The 12,952-nt window shown below is 40.8% G+C and overlaps 1 protein-coding gene across 2 annotated transcripts in view; it reads right to left on the reverse strand.

Moving 5' to 3' along the window:
- LOC122114033 (desmoplakin) overlaps positions 1-12,952 on the reverse strand; it is a 52,505-nt gene that overhangs the window by 20,361 nt on the left and 19,192 nt on the right. For both annotated transcript variants that reach the window (XM_042687144.1, XM_042687145.1), the window contains exons 5-11: positions 7,563-7,691; positions 6,663-6,713; positions 5,003-5,164; positions 2,953-3,057; positions 1,759-1,854; positions 995-1,120; positions 327-479 (exon numbers count right to left, since the gene is read on the reverse strand). In XM_042687144.1, coding sequence (XP_042543078.1) covers positions 327-479; positions 995-1,120; positions 1,759-1,854; positions 2,953-3,057; positions 5,003-5,164; positions 6,663-6,713; positions 7,563-7,691 — 822 coding nt within the window. The remainder of the gene's footprint in view (positions 1-326; positions 480-994; positions 1,121-1,758; positions 1,855-2,952; positions 3,058-5,002; positions 5,165-6,662; positions 6,714-7,562; positions 7,692-12,952) is intronic.

The following is a 12,952-nucleotide window of genomic DNA, read 5'->3' on the forward strand; positions in this document are numbered from 1 at the left end:
AATGGCTACTTAGCGGCTTGGAATATAGCTCAATGACAGAGCACTTGCCTAGATAGAGGATAGGAATCCCCAGCATCACACACACACACACACACACACACACACACACACACACACACACGCGCGCGCTTTTCAATATATAACTATGACTTTGTAACCTGATACAAGAAGCATTATTGTTTATACATTTCAATATCCATGCATATTTACTTCATATTGATCACTACAGTAGGAAATTAAAATGTTCTTACACTACTTCTTTAGACTGACAATCTTTCGTGTAAAGAGGACAACTTTGATACGCATCTGAATAACCAAGTACACACCTGGTCCTGTTTGTAGTCACAGAGAGCCCTGAGAATGATGGGTTTATTGCTCCTGTAGTCTGGGTTCCTTGGTTTCAGCTGCACAATCTTCTTGGACTTGTTTACCAAGTTCTGTACTTGCCGCTTATACTCAAGGATTTTCTCCCGTTCTTTCTACAATTGCAAATCAAATCTGATTAACACAGATTCTCTGTGGATTTCAGAACCCTTCAAAGGACAATGATGCAGATCAGAAGATGTTACAAATGAAATACGCTGTCCTTGCAGTAGCTGAATGTAATAAGCCACAAATTCCTCAGCAGGGAATATGAGAACTTTCCATGATAAGCCTCTAGAAGCTACGTGGCCTTGAATTAAGTCTGAGGGAAAGAATATGTTTGTGTGGAAAGCCATGTGGATAAAACATTAAGTTTATTTTTTTTCAAGCTATTGGTATTCTTGCATTTTTTATTTTCAGCAAGTTATCTAGATACTGAAACAGAGGTCCTTATCAACAGTTGTTGGTTGTGCAAAGAATTTTGTTTTAAAGAAAACTATTGGAGGATGAAAAGAAATGTTGACTTGGATCCTAAGTATGTACCATACAGTGACACCAATGGCTGTGTGTGGAGATGCGTTAATCTTCCCCTAGGGGTGGCTGCTAAGGTCTGGAAGTAGGTAGTAAGTACCTCCAGCTCCTTGATCTGCTCCAGCAGGTGCTGCAAGGGCATGTTCTTGTCACAGGGGTACTTCTTCCTGATGGAATCCTGAAGGCCCTTCAGATAGGCTTCAGTAGACTGAGCCTCTTCAAAAAACTGTTAGGAGATGAACACAATCCCATGTCAATAAGAAGTCATTTAATAACCAAAATCATTATCATACTTTGGATCATGAATGTATTCCCAAGGCTCATGTGTAGAAGGTAGGGTTTCCAAGTGGTACTGCTGGGAGGTGGTGAAACCATTGGGAGTATAGGCCCTAGGGGAGACCTTTATTAGATCATTGGGAGAGGACCCTCGAAGGGGATTACAGAACCTCGGTCCCTTCTTCTTCTTCCCTTTGTTCCCTGGCTGGTAAAAATTAAATGGATCTTTCCTGTCCAATGCTTCTACCATAATGTGCCACCTCTTCACAAGCCTAAAGTAATAGCGCAGCAATCATGGACTAGAACCACCAAAGCTGTGGCTCAAAAGGACCTTTCTTTCTTTATAAGTTAATTATCTCAGGGTATTTTGCTCTGGTGACAGGAAGTTAACTAACTCAAGCATTTAGAAGTTCTGCTTCAAGGACTATCGTGCCTATCCTGGATTACATGATTAAAGGAAAACTTGAGAGCACAAAGTATTTTTGTATGTGAAGCATGAGACTGAGTTACTGACTGGGACCAGTTTACAAATCTAAGTTCCTCAAAATCAAAACCAATAAGTAAGATTTATACAACAGGTATGCAAACCTGAAAGTAGGTGGCATTTTCTTTGAGATGAATATCAATGCACTTGGTGATCTGCAGAATCCAGCTCCATTGTGTCTGCAGAGTGTCCATGTATGCCTGAAACAAGAAAGTGTCAGCTGCCCATTCTCACTCAGTGTACAAAGGTCTATCCCAGTGTGTTCTGGGATAGACCTGTGTGCCCGATAGAAGCCATCATAAAATGCCTTTAAGCTGATTCAAAGTGGAGAAATCTTTTGTCTAAGAGTAATAATAGAATTTCCCCAAGGAGAAGTTATAAGGTGGGAGAAATTAAATCTCTAGTTTTTACAATAGCAACCATGAGGACCATTGGTCAAAATGTAGACCAATGCAGACCAATCAACAGAGTCCCCACTGGGACAGCATTGGGGTAAGGGTCCTTTTGCCACATTTGTTTCTACACAGGTATAAGATTATGGGTATAATCTTATATACCCATACAGAAGGCTGTTGGAGCTTATGACAGTGACTCTTATCAACTCACACGGATATTTTCACTTAAGAAAATATACGGGCTGGGTGCTGGTAGCTCATGCCTGTAATCCTAGCTATAGCTATGAAAGAGGCTGAGAGCTGAGGATTGAGGTTAAAAACTAGCCTGCACAGAAAAGTCTGTGAGACTCTATCTCCAATTAACTGGCAAAAAGCTGGAAGTGAACTGCGGATCAAGTGGTAGGGCCAGCCTTGAAGGGAAAAAGTTAAGGGAGAGAGCATTCTAGCCCTGAGGTCAAGCCCTAGCACAGGCACAAAAAAAGAAGCAATATGGCCATACCAATGCTATCACCTAATGTCAGCCTAGAGTAGAATCCACAGAAGTCAGCAAACTGATTCCTAAGAGCCACATTAGGCCCACTACTATTATTTGTAAATAAAGTTTTACTGGAACACAATTCAATCATTCATGTGTCTCTGGGTGCTTCTGTCACACAATGGGAGCTTTCCCTTTCTGAAAGAGACCAATAAGGCCCAGTAGTCTAAAATATTTTTATCTGGTTTTTACCAAAAAAAAAAAAAAAAAAAAAAAAAGATATCAATTCCCAACCTAGGCTGTTGACCCCAAACTAGAAAATAAAGCTGGCACAGTTTAAAATGGAGAAGCCATTCATCTAAAAAAGTCTTACTTTATGAAAATTTCCCAACTCCTAAAAAAAAAATTAAACATTCCATGACACTTACCTCAATTTTGTCTGAAGCTGGATGCTGATTGAGAACAAGTTGGTCACTTTCTTGTTTCAGCTTGTTGAGCTCTTTCTCCTTGGCTTCAAGTTGACTCATACGAATCTTAAAAAAGAAAGAAAGAAAAAAAATCCCTTGAGAGCATGTCCCCATTAGGTTTTGGCCACATTATTTGGAGAAAACATTGCATTTTAGAAATGAACAACATCAAAGACTCATGTTTTATTTGTCATAGCATATTTAATATAATGTATTTGTTTAGTAGTACCAGGGTGAAGAGTCACAGCAATTTTAAGGCTGGAAAGCATATTTGGGATCAGACAGGACATCTGCCCACAGATCAATAAAATGGCCAGTCCAAGACAGTTCATGCAAAGTATGAGAGCTGGCTCAGTGAAGATACCTTATTGAAAATGCTGGGACCAGGACTGTTTCAGATTTGGGGTATTTTTGTTTTCATATTTTAGAACATTTGAATATATATGATGAGATATCTTGGGGATGAGCCCCAGTATGTTTAAATGCCACCTGTCACATGAGGTCTAGTGTGGAATTTTCCACATAGGGTATCATGTCAGCACTCGTGAAGTTCCAGAATTTAGAGTACATTAAATGTCAGATTTGTGTGTGTGTGTGTGTGTGTGTGTGTGTGTGCGTGCGCACGCGCGCGCATGCATATACACACGCCAGTCCTGGGCTTGAACTCAGGATCTGGGTGCTGTCTTTGAGGTTTTTGCTCAGGGCTAGCACTCTACTACTTGAGTACAGGTCCACTTCCAACTTTTCTTTTTCTTTTTGCCTTTTTCTGGTGGTTAATTGGAGATAAAGAGTCACACAAACTGTCTTGCCCAGACTGTCTTTGAACCAAGATCCTCAGATGACCTCCTGAAAAGCTAGGATTATAGGCATGAGCCTATAATTTTTGAATTATAGATGTTCATCTGGTTCTGATTCCTAATTCCATGTTTTCATCTACCATTCTACAGTTCTACTCTACTCTAGGTTACCTGAGTAAATTAATCTCACACTCCCTAAGGAATCATTCTTCTGGGATATTTAACAATGTACTTGGGAAAAAAAGTTATTTAGCCCAGTGCAATGATGTGTGTTTTTTGTTGTTGGTGGTGGTTTTTTTTTTGGTGAGGGGACCGGTCATGGGCCTGAACTCTGGGCCTGGGCGCTGTCCCTCAGCTCTTCACTTCCAGGCTAGCTCTACCTCTTGAGCCACAGCACCACTTCTGGCTTTTTTTCTTTTTGCTTATGTGGTGTCAGAGAATCGAACCCAGGGCCTCATGCATGCAAGACAAGCGCTCTACCACTGAGCCACCTTCCCAGCCCATGATGTGTGTTTTTAATCCCAGATACTCAAGACATTGAGGCAGAAGGTTCACTTAAGTACAGAAATTGGAGATTAGCCTGGGCAACAGAGAGAGAGGCCCTCTTTTTAAAAAAGGAGAGGTAAGGGAAGTAGAAAGGTGGCTCAAGTGGTAGAGTGATAGTCTTGAGCTAAAAAGCCAAGTAAGAGTGCACAAGGCCCTAAGTTCAAGCCCCAGTACCAGCATTTAAAAAAGAGAAGAGATAGCCAGGCACTGGTGGCTCATACCTGTAATCCTAGCTACAGAGGAGGCTGAGTCTGAAGATTGCTGTTCAAAGTCAGCCCAAGTAGGAAAGGCCGTGAAACTCTCATCTCCAATAAACCACCAGAAAACCAGAAGCGGCACTGTGGCTCAAGTGATAGAGCCCTAGCCTTGGGCTAAAGAGCTGAGGGACAGCACTCAGGCCCAGAGTTCAAGCCCCTTGATCAACAAAAGAGAGAGACAGACAGACAGACAGACAGAGACAGAGAGAGAGAGAGAGAGGAGAAAAATGTGTCTGTCCTTTACATGTACTAGCCAGCTCTGAGAAAGGAATGTTTTTTTTTTACCCAGACTGAATTACAAGTGGCCAGTTAAATTATTAAAAGGCCACTCATATCTCCCCCCCTCAAAACCCCCAAGGGTTTTGCCCCCAAGACCGGCGGCAAATGCCTACAACAACTGGAACAGCTTACAGAGAAGGCCTCCTGTTTCTGAGCAATGTTGGTATTCTTGTCACTCCAATCATACAGTAGTTCTTCCTCCTCGCAGTCATTGATCCACATGATCTCGCGAGATGTGGCCTGGATGATGCTCTGTAGCTGACGCAGATGGTCCATCCTCTCAAAGGATAATTTCTGCAGGGCAAGTTCAAAAGACAATTAGACAATCGGCATACCAGGGGAGAGAGTTCTCTGCAGACTTCATTGGTAAACCAAGGTGAGGACTTCCTCTACCAAAACTACCCTGGGAATAGCGGAAACCTAGCTGGGGCATCCACTGGCCACCTGGTATGGGAAAGGACCCACCAATTTGATGACTGTAATTCTCAATTCAAATAGTCTTATCCCAGAGGGTCTCTTTTTTAATGTGATGCTAGGGATAGAATCCATGGTCTCCCTCCAGCTAGGCAAGTACTCTACCACTGAGCAACATCCCTGCTCCCCAAAGGTTCTGGGCTCAGATAATGCTATTTGTGGCTAATAGTTTTAGACAATAAAAGTGAATGAAACATTTTCTACTCTCTCCTTTCCTTACCAAAATTTTAAAGTACCATTAGTTATTATTTACAAAGCAATGCTGCCAACAAGGAAATGTTGAAAAGGTAAAAATGAGGCACAAATAGCTGGACACTAGGGGCTCATGCCAATAATCCCAGCTAGTCAAGAGTCTGAGAATTAAAGTATGAAGCCAGCCTGGGCAGAAAAGTCCTTAAGACTCTTTTTTTAAATTTTATTTTCTTATAAAGATGCCGTACAGCGGGGTTACAGTTACATCAGTAAGGTGATAAATACATTTCTTGTTGAGCATTGTTACCCCCTCCTTTGTTTTTCTCGTACTATCCTTTTCCTCCAACCCCTCAAATCCTCCCCCGCCCCCAAGTTGTAAAGTTCATTTCCAACCTTAAGACTCTTATCTACAAGTAACCAGCAAAAAGTCAGGAGTAGAGGTGTGTCTCAAGTGGTAGAATGCCAGATTTGAGCAGAAAAAGCCAAGCAAGAGCTCAAGACCCACAGTATAACCCCTAATATACACTACACACACAAACACACATACACACACACACACACACTCATGTGTGCACTGTAAAAGGAAAAAAGAGAAAAGGAAAAAACACTTTATAGGAAAATGTGTCCTTCTTTAGGTTTTTTAGGTTTTATTTTTAATAATAAAGATGTAAACATAAAAAAAGAAAATCGACTGACTCTTTACAATTGACTTTTTTCTCTTTTTTTTTCTTGGTCCTGGGACTTACACTCGGGAGCTGGGTACTGTCCCTGAGCTGCTTTTGCTCAAGGCTATTGCTCTACCACTTGAGGCATAGCTGTATTTCTAACTTTTTGATGGTTAATTGGAAATGAAAGTCTCACAAATGAAATGAAAGCCACACAGGCTGGCTTTGAATTGCAATCCTCAGACCTCAATCTCAGTCTCCTGAGTGACTAGGATTAAAATTGATTTCTAAAGGAAAATTGGCATGAAATTACATTCCATGGCACAGAGGGAAGTGTCTTTCTGGGATTTGGGTTGTGACATCAGCAGGTACCCTGTCTTCAGGAGGTACTACGTATTTAGGGAACCTAATCTGAATCGAAAACAGAGACTACACAGGAACATCAGAAGAAGTAGACTTACCAGCAGGTTTTCATATTCCTCCTCCAACTGGTAGATTGCAGATTTCTCACGCTAGAAGACCAGACAAACAAGGTAATTATTGAATTCCCTTTGTGGATTTGCATGAAAAGAGCATCTCTCCTACACCTTCATTTTTTGTAAGGTACAAGCCCCTCTCTTTGCTCTACAAAGTCTTAACCCACAGGGTCCTTTTCCCAAGGTGGTCTGAAGCAATCCTTCACTGTTCTACCCACAAAGTTAATGAAAGACCTATCACTGTCACTTCAAGAGCTGCTTGTTACAAACTTCATTAAAGTTTAAAAATACAATTTAAGATGCTCTAGATCTTTGAGAAATGAGGGAAACTGATGACCAGGCAAAGTAGACAAAATTAAGGCCAAAAAAAAAAAACTATATAAGTAAGGATGAACAGCTTTGATCTCACTGAATGTGATGCCAACATTCAGAGAGATCTCTGGGTGTGGGGGTAAGATGGGGGAAATCATTTCTCATCAGATTGACAATATGGTGTCTTTCTTGACTCAGCTCCAAAGTTAACTTAACATTAACCAAGACAAGTGTCTGGATGAGACGGGATTTCCTTCAGTAGAAATGTCTTAATTACCACTTAGAAAAGGATTCACCAATAACATAAACTACATGATAGTCAAAGTTTCTTTACTGGAAGTGATGTTCTGTTCTCTGCAGAAAGGGACTCCCTTATAACATGCCCCCTAGGAGTGCCTACTTTCCCCTAAACTTTAATTCAACAACTCTACCAGGAACCAATATCTGATTCTACTTCCCCTATATAAAATGGAATTTTTAAAACTTCCAATTTCTTGGGAAAGAAATTAAGAGCCTACTATTGCAGATGATAGAGTAATTGCACAATCCTATGGTATGAAGCTGAAAAGGTACCAAGTCAGCTTTAATTTTGTCCAGCTGCCAGCGGTAGTCTCCAATGGCATTGTGAATGCTCCTGTGGCTGTTGATATGCTGCTCCACGGAGGCCAGGTCCACACCCCATGCAACCATATCCATCTCCGCCTATGTTTGGAAGACAAAGCGAAAGAGATGTGCCTTTCATTGTCACTTGTCTATAACTGGCTCATTTCTCTACAGCAACAGTGGTCAAAATACCAGGGGACATAAATAGCTCTGCTTCAGATAAAACTAAAGATGGACAACCAGCTATTTGGGAGGCTGAAATGAGAAGATCATGTGAACGCAGGAATTTGAGAGCATACTGGGTAATACTGTAAGCCATCATCTAAAAACCACCTAATTTTTTTAAGGGAACCAAAATCATACTAATCTAAAAATGCAAATATAAAGTATGTTAGAAGCAAGAGTCTCAAAGAGCTAATATAAGAAGGATCAAATAAATTCTTCAACATGCCTCATTTGAAAATGGGCTGAGAAAGGAATGCAGAAACGAGTTCTTTGGGAGCTAGACAGCATAGCTCAAGCAGTAGATAGAATACCTGCTTAGCCGGCTCCAAACTCTGAATTCAGTACAGCCAGAAAAAAAAAAAGTAAACTCCTTAGAACCTAGATTATGCCTTCTTAAAGATGTGTCTGAACAGATTTAACATATATATAAGATTATAAAAATCAGTAGATAATGCTTTATTCAATCCTCTGTGTGTGTATGCATGCACGCACATGCGTGATTGTGCATGCATACTGCTACTGGAGCTTGAATTTGGGGCCTGGATGCTGTTCCTTTTCCACTCAAGGCTGTCTCTCTACCACTGAGTCACAGTTCCACTTTTGGATTTTGTTGTTGTTGTTAATGTAGATAAGCGTTCCAAGGGCTTTCCTGTCCAGGCTAGTTAGTTTCAAACCTCAATCCTCAGATCTCAGCCTCCTGAAGTAGCTAAAATTACAGGCATGAGCTACCTGTGCCTGGCAATTCAATCATTTTTAAATGTGCATTTAAAAAATCACTCATGAGACACATTTGTGCATCGCTTCCTAAGCTAAAGAGCTATCCTCAAAGTTCGTGTCACTGTTTCTTTCTTTCAATTATTATTATTTTTTTATTACTAGAGATCAAATCCAAGGCTTTGAAAAATAATGCACTGTAGGTAAGGATGGGAGGGAAAAACTGGGAGAGAGCAAAGGCAGGAATGACATTTTCCAAAAAGAAATGTACTCTCTACCTGACATTTCTAACTGTGACCCCCTCTATACATCACCTTTATAATAACAATAACAATAAAAATTTAATTAAAAAAGAAGATTGCTGCATACCTGTACACTGGCAGCTCATGCCTATAATTCCAGCTACTCAGGAGAATGAGATTGGAGGATCTCAGTTCAAAGCCAGCCCAGGCAGAAAAGCCCAAGAGACTCTCATCTCCAATTAACCAACAAAAACAAACAAACAAAACAGAAGTGATAGTGTGGCTTAAGTGATAGGGCATCAACCTGGAGTGAAAAAGCCAATGCAACAGCACAGGGCCCTGAGTTCAAGTCCCAGTACCAGCACCACAAAAAAAAAGTTACATAAAAATCAAACATACTGTCCCACAAGTTTCATCCTCCTTTTGTATGAGCATGTGTAAATTTCCAAATCACCTTTTATCATCTGTAAGACAGGCCAAGGGCAAACATTCCAGCCCGGATGGCAGCAAGAACAGAAAGCAATTGTTCTAAGCCATATCCATGTTCTAGTACACTTGGCAGGGCTTCAAAAAGGGGAGCTCTTTCAGACTCAGATAACTGAAGGTTACTAAGGACTTTGACCCTTGTCTCCTGCAACTGCTCCAGCTTTAAAACAGAAACAGCAGGTTCATGCACACGGAAGTTAGTGAGATGACTGGCTCCAATTCAAGCTGCCTATTACCAGCCAGGTGTATGCTATCTGTCTCATCCATCAGCAGAATCACTAATCAGGGATATAAAACAAAAACCTGGCATGGGAGATGTGTGCGCCTGCCTACAGATTGTACTTCTCTGACTAGGGTGTGCTTATCAGCAGTGGCTTCACTGGGTTTCCTAGGATCAAATAAAGAATGCTAACTATGTATGGAGGAAGAGGAGAGAAAAAAAGAATTTCAGGGAAATCCAGGAGCAGTAACCCAACAGCTTTTAGTTTGTTAGAAACCATGAGGGATACCTGCCTGATATCAAGAAAGGATTGGTCACCAGTGGGTCTCTGTTAGAAAACAATGATCTAAAACTGAGTCTACGTGGTAAGGTCGTTTTCTGAAATTAAGAAACACTGAGCCTTAGCTGGGCACTGGTGGCTCACATCTGTACCCCTAGCTACTTAGGAGGCTGAGATAGATGCTCATGGTTCAAAGCCAGCCCAGGCAGGAAAGTCTGTGAAACTCTTATCTCCACTAAACTGTCAAAAAAAAGCAGGAAGTGGAGCTGTGTCTCAAGTGGTGGTACAGTACTACCCTTGAGCAGAAGTTGTTCAAGGACAGTGCTCAGGCTCTGACTTCAAGTCCCAGAGCAAGCACAAAACAAAAAATAAAACAATGAACAACAACAACAAAAAATCTTGTCTAAGAATGGTGGAAATTTTGTTGTTGATGGAATTCTCGTTTAGAGGATGGTAGTGCTGCTGGGTAGGGACTGAACCTAGGCACTACAACTAGACTACGCCCACAGTTCTCATGTTGTTAGCCTGTCTGGTCTCAAACTCATGATCCTCCTGTCTCTGCTCCCTAAGTGCTAAGACAACAGACCTACATCTCCAACCCCTTTCAGACAGTAGTATGCTATGTAGTCCAGGTTGATGTAAGTCAAAATTCTCCTGCTTCAGCTTCCTGAGTGCTAGGATTACAAGTAGCCACCACCACACCCACCTCTCCAAAGTATTCTTTACAAAGCTACACCCAATATGAATAGAGAAAATGACAAACTATGAGTTGTCATTTTATATAGCTATCATACTGTCTTAGGAAACATCAAGGGATATGATGTTTCATGATTACTTTGGCTCAAAGGTTGGTTTGCCTGCCATCAAGGGTCTGTAAGGTACAGATCAAGCTCGTCATTTCAAGTCTTCCTTTCATAGGACTAGAGCACCATCTTCTTTTCTGCTCTTAAGCAAGACTTCACTATAGCTCCTAGAGGATTTGACACATATCTTGTTTCTCATAGCAGTCATCTTCAGGAAAAATGTATTTATTTATATGCATATTATTTATGTATATATACACATGTATATAGATATACAAATACTGGGGTTTGAACCCAGAGCTTCATGCTTGCTCAGCTGGTGCTCTACTATTTGAGCCATACCTTTAGCCCTGTTTTTTGATGGGCATTTTGGAGATCAAATCTCAAGGACTTCTCTTTTTTTTTTTTTTTTTTGGTTGGGGGGGGGGGTCCAGTCATGGAGCCTGAACTCTGGGCCTGGGTGCTGTCCCTCAGCTCTTCAGCTCAAGGCTAGCGCTCTACCACTTGAGCCACAGCGTCACTTCCGGCTTTTTTCTTTTTGCTTATGTGCCTGAGGAATTGAACCCAGGGCCTCAGCCATGCAAGGCAAGTGCTCTACCACTGAGCCACCTTCCCAGCCCCTCTCAAGGACTTTTCTGCCTGGGTTGGCTTCAAACTTCAATGCTCAGTCTCAGCCTCCAGTGCAGCTAGGATTATAGGTGTGAGCCACTGGCATCCAGTTTTATTTTTACACAATTTTTGAACCATCAGTTCCTGGAATGATACATACATATGTATATGTATGTATATTTGTATATATGTGTGTGTGTGTCCTCAAGAAATGTGTATTTAAAGATTTGAAGGGAATCTAAATCAGTTTATATTTAATTTCTGAAATGTCACTGCCTTTTATCCTCTACGCACCCCGCTTTCTGTAATAGTTTAGTCTTTAGAAATAAATGGTGGGAAGGCTGAAGCAAGACAATCCTAACTTTAAAGCCAACCTAAGGTAAATATCAGAACTGTCTTTAAAAAAAAGAGAGAATGAGGGAACAGATGACACTATACAGAAGGAAATGTACTCATTACCTGATGCATGTAAATGTAACCTCTCTGTATATCACCTCTACAACAACAGTATAGTAAATTCTTTTTTTTTTTTTTTTTGGGTCCGGTCGTGGGGCCTGAACTCTGGGCCTGGGCGCTGTCCCTCAGCTCTTCAGCTCAAGGCTAGCGCTCTACCACTTGAGCCACAGTGTCACTTCCGGCTTTTTTCTTTTTGCTTATGTGGTGCTGAAGAATCGAACCCAGGGCCTCAGGCATGCAAGGCAAGCGCCTTAACCACTGAGCCACCTTCTCAGCCCCCAGTATAGTAAATTCTTTAAAAAAAAAAAAAAACTAAAAATATAAAACTAAATAGAAATAAAAGGTTGGCTGAATAAATAAATGAATGCTTAGTGGCAAAAGTACTATTTAGAGAGAAAATATTCAAAGGAAAAGAAAAAAAACATACAGGGTCAATCATTTTGAGATACACTACAACTATATATGAAAATAACATGAAGAATTTCAATGAAAGCTGTTGACTGATACGAGGTTGAAGGGAGGAGAAAATGAAGCAGTTTCTATTTGGGGTTGGGTACTAGGGAGAGTGGGATGGGCTAACAAGGGGGAAATAGGATGAATTTGGTCAAAATAGATTGTCAACCTATATGGAAACAAAACAATGAGAGTGGGGTGAAATTGTATTAGGAAGCAGGGAGGGAGTAAAGGACAGGTCTAGAGGAATGAGATTGGTTGGTTGCAATACATTGTAAACATTCATGAAAATGTTACAATAAAAGCCCCACTGAATAGCTAAAATATGCAAATAAATATAAGTAAAAGAAAAAATACTCAAAACTTTGCTTGCCTGTGGAGACTGATTTGGGATGATCACTTTAAGCCCATAAGTTTGAACCTATCCTGAGCAACATAATAAAACCTGATCTCCAAAAACAAATGAAAATGTAAGTGGCTGAGAAATCTTAGAACTGGATCCAGCTAGAACTAATCAGCCTTTCTTACATTCAAAAACCACATTACATAACCGTGTGTCCACAAAGTATCATTCTAACACATCCACCTTCTCAAAAGGAGGATGGTTCATTAGTAAGTAGTAGGTTTTCATTATAAAATTCCCATCTAGGTGATAATGGCATATTTCTACTGCCACCTGCTCATTACAGGGCATAATCACTACATAAAACAACACAACAATAATTAGCATTGAAAATGCTCTGTAGAAACTCCCGTTCTGGAGAAAGGATAAACACAGACTTCTATGCCATTATTTTATTTCACTCCCACACCAGTGACGTTGACACTTGCACAACCAGACAACTGACACTTCAGAACTACAAGGGAAGAAA

Source organism: Dipodomys spectabilis, unplaced genomic scaffold (genome assembly GCF_019054845.1).
Source record: "Dipodomys spectabilis isolate Male_0828 unplaced genomic scaffold, ASM1905484v1 ptg000104l, whole genome shotgun sequence".
Classification (NCBI taxonomy): domain Eukaryota; kingdom Metazoa; phylum Chordata; class Mammalia; order Rodentia; family Heteromyidae; genus Dipodomys; species Dipodomys spectabilis.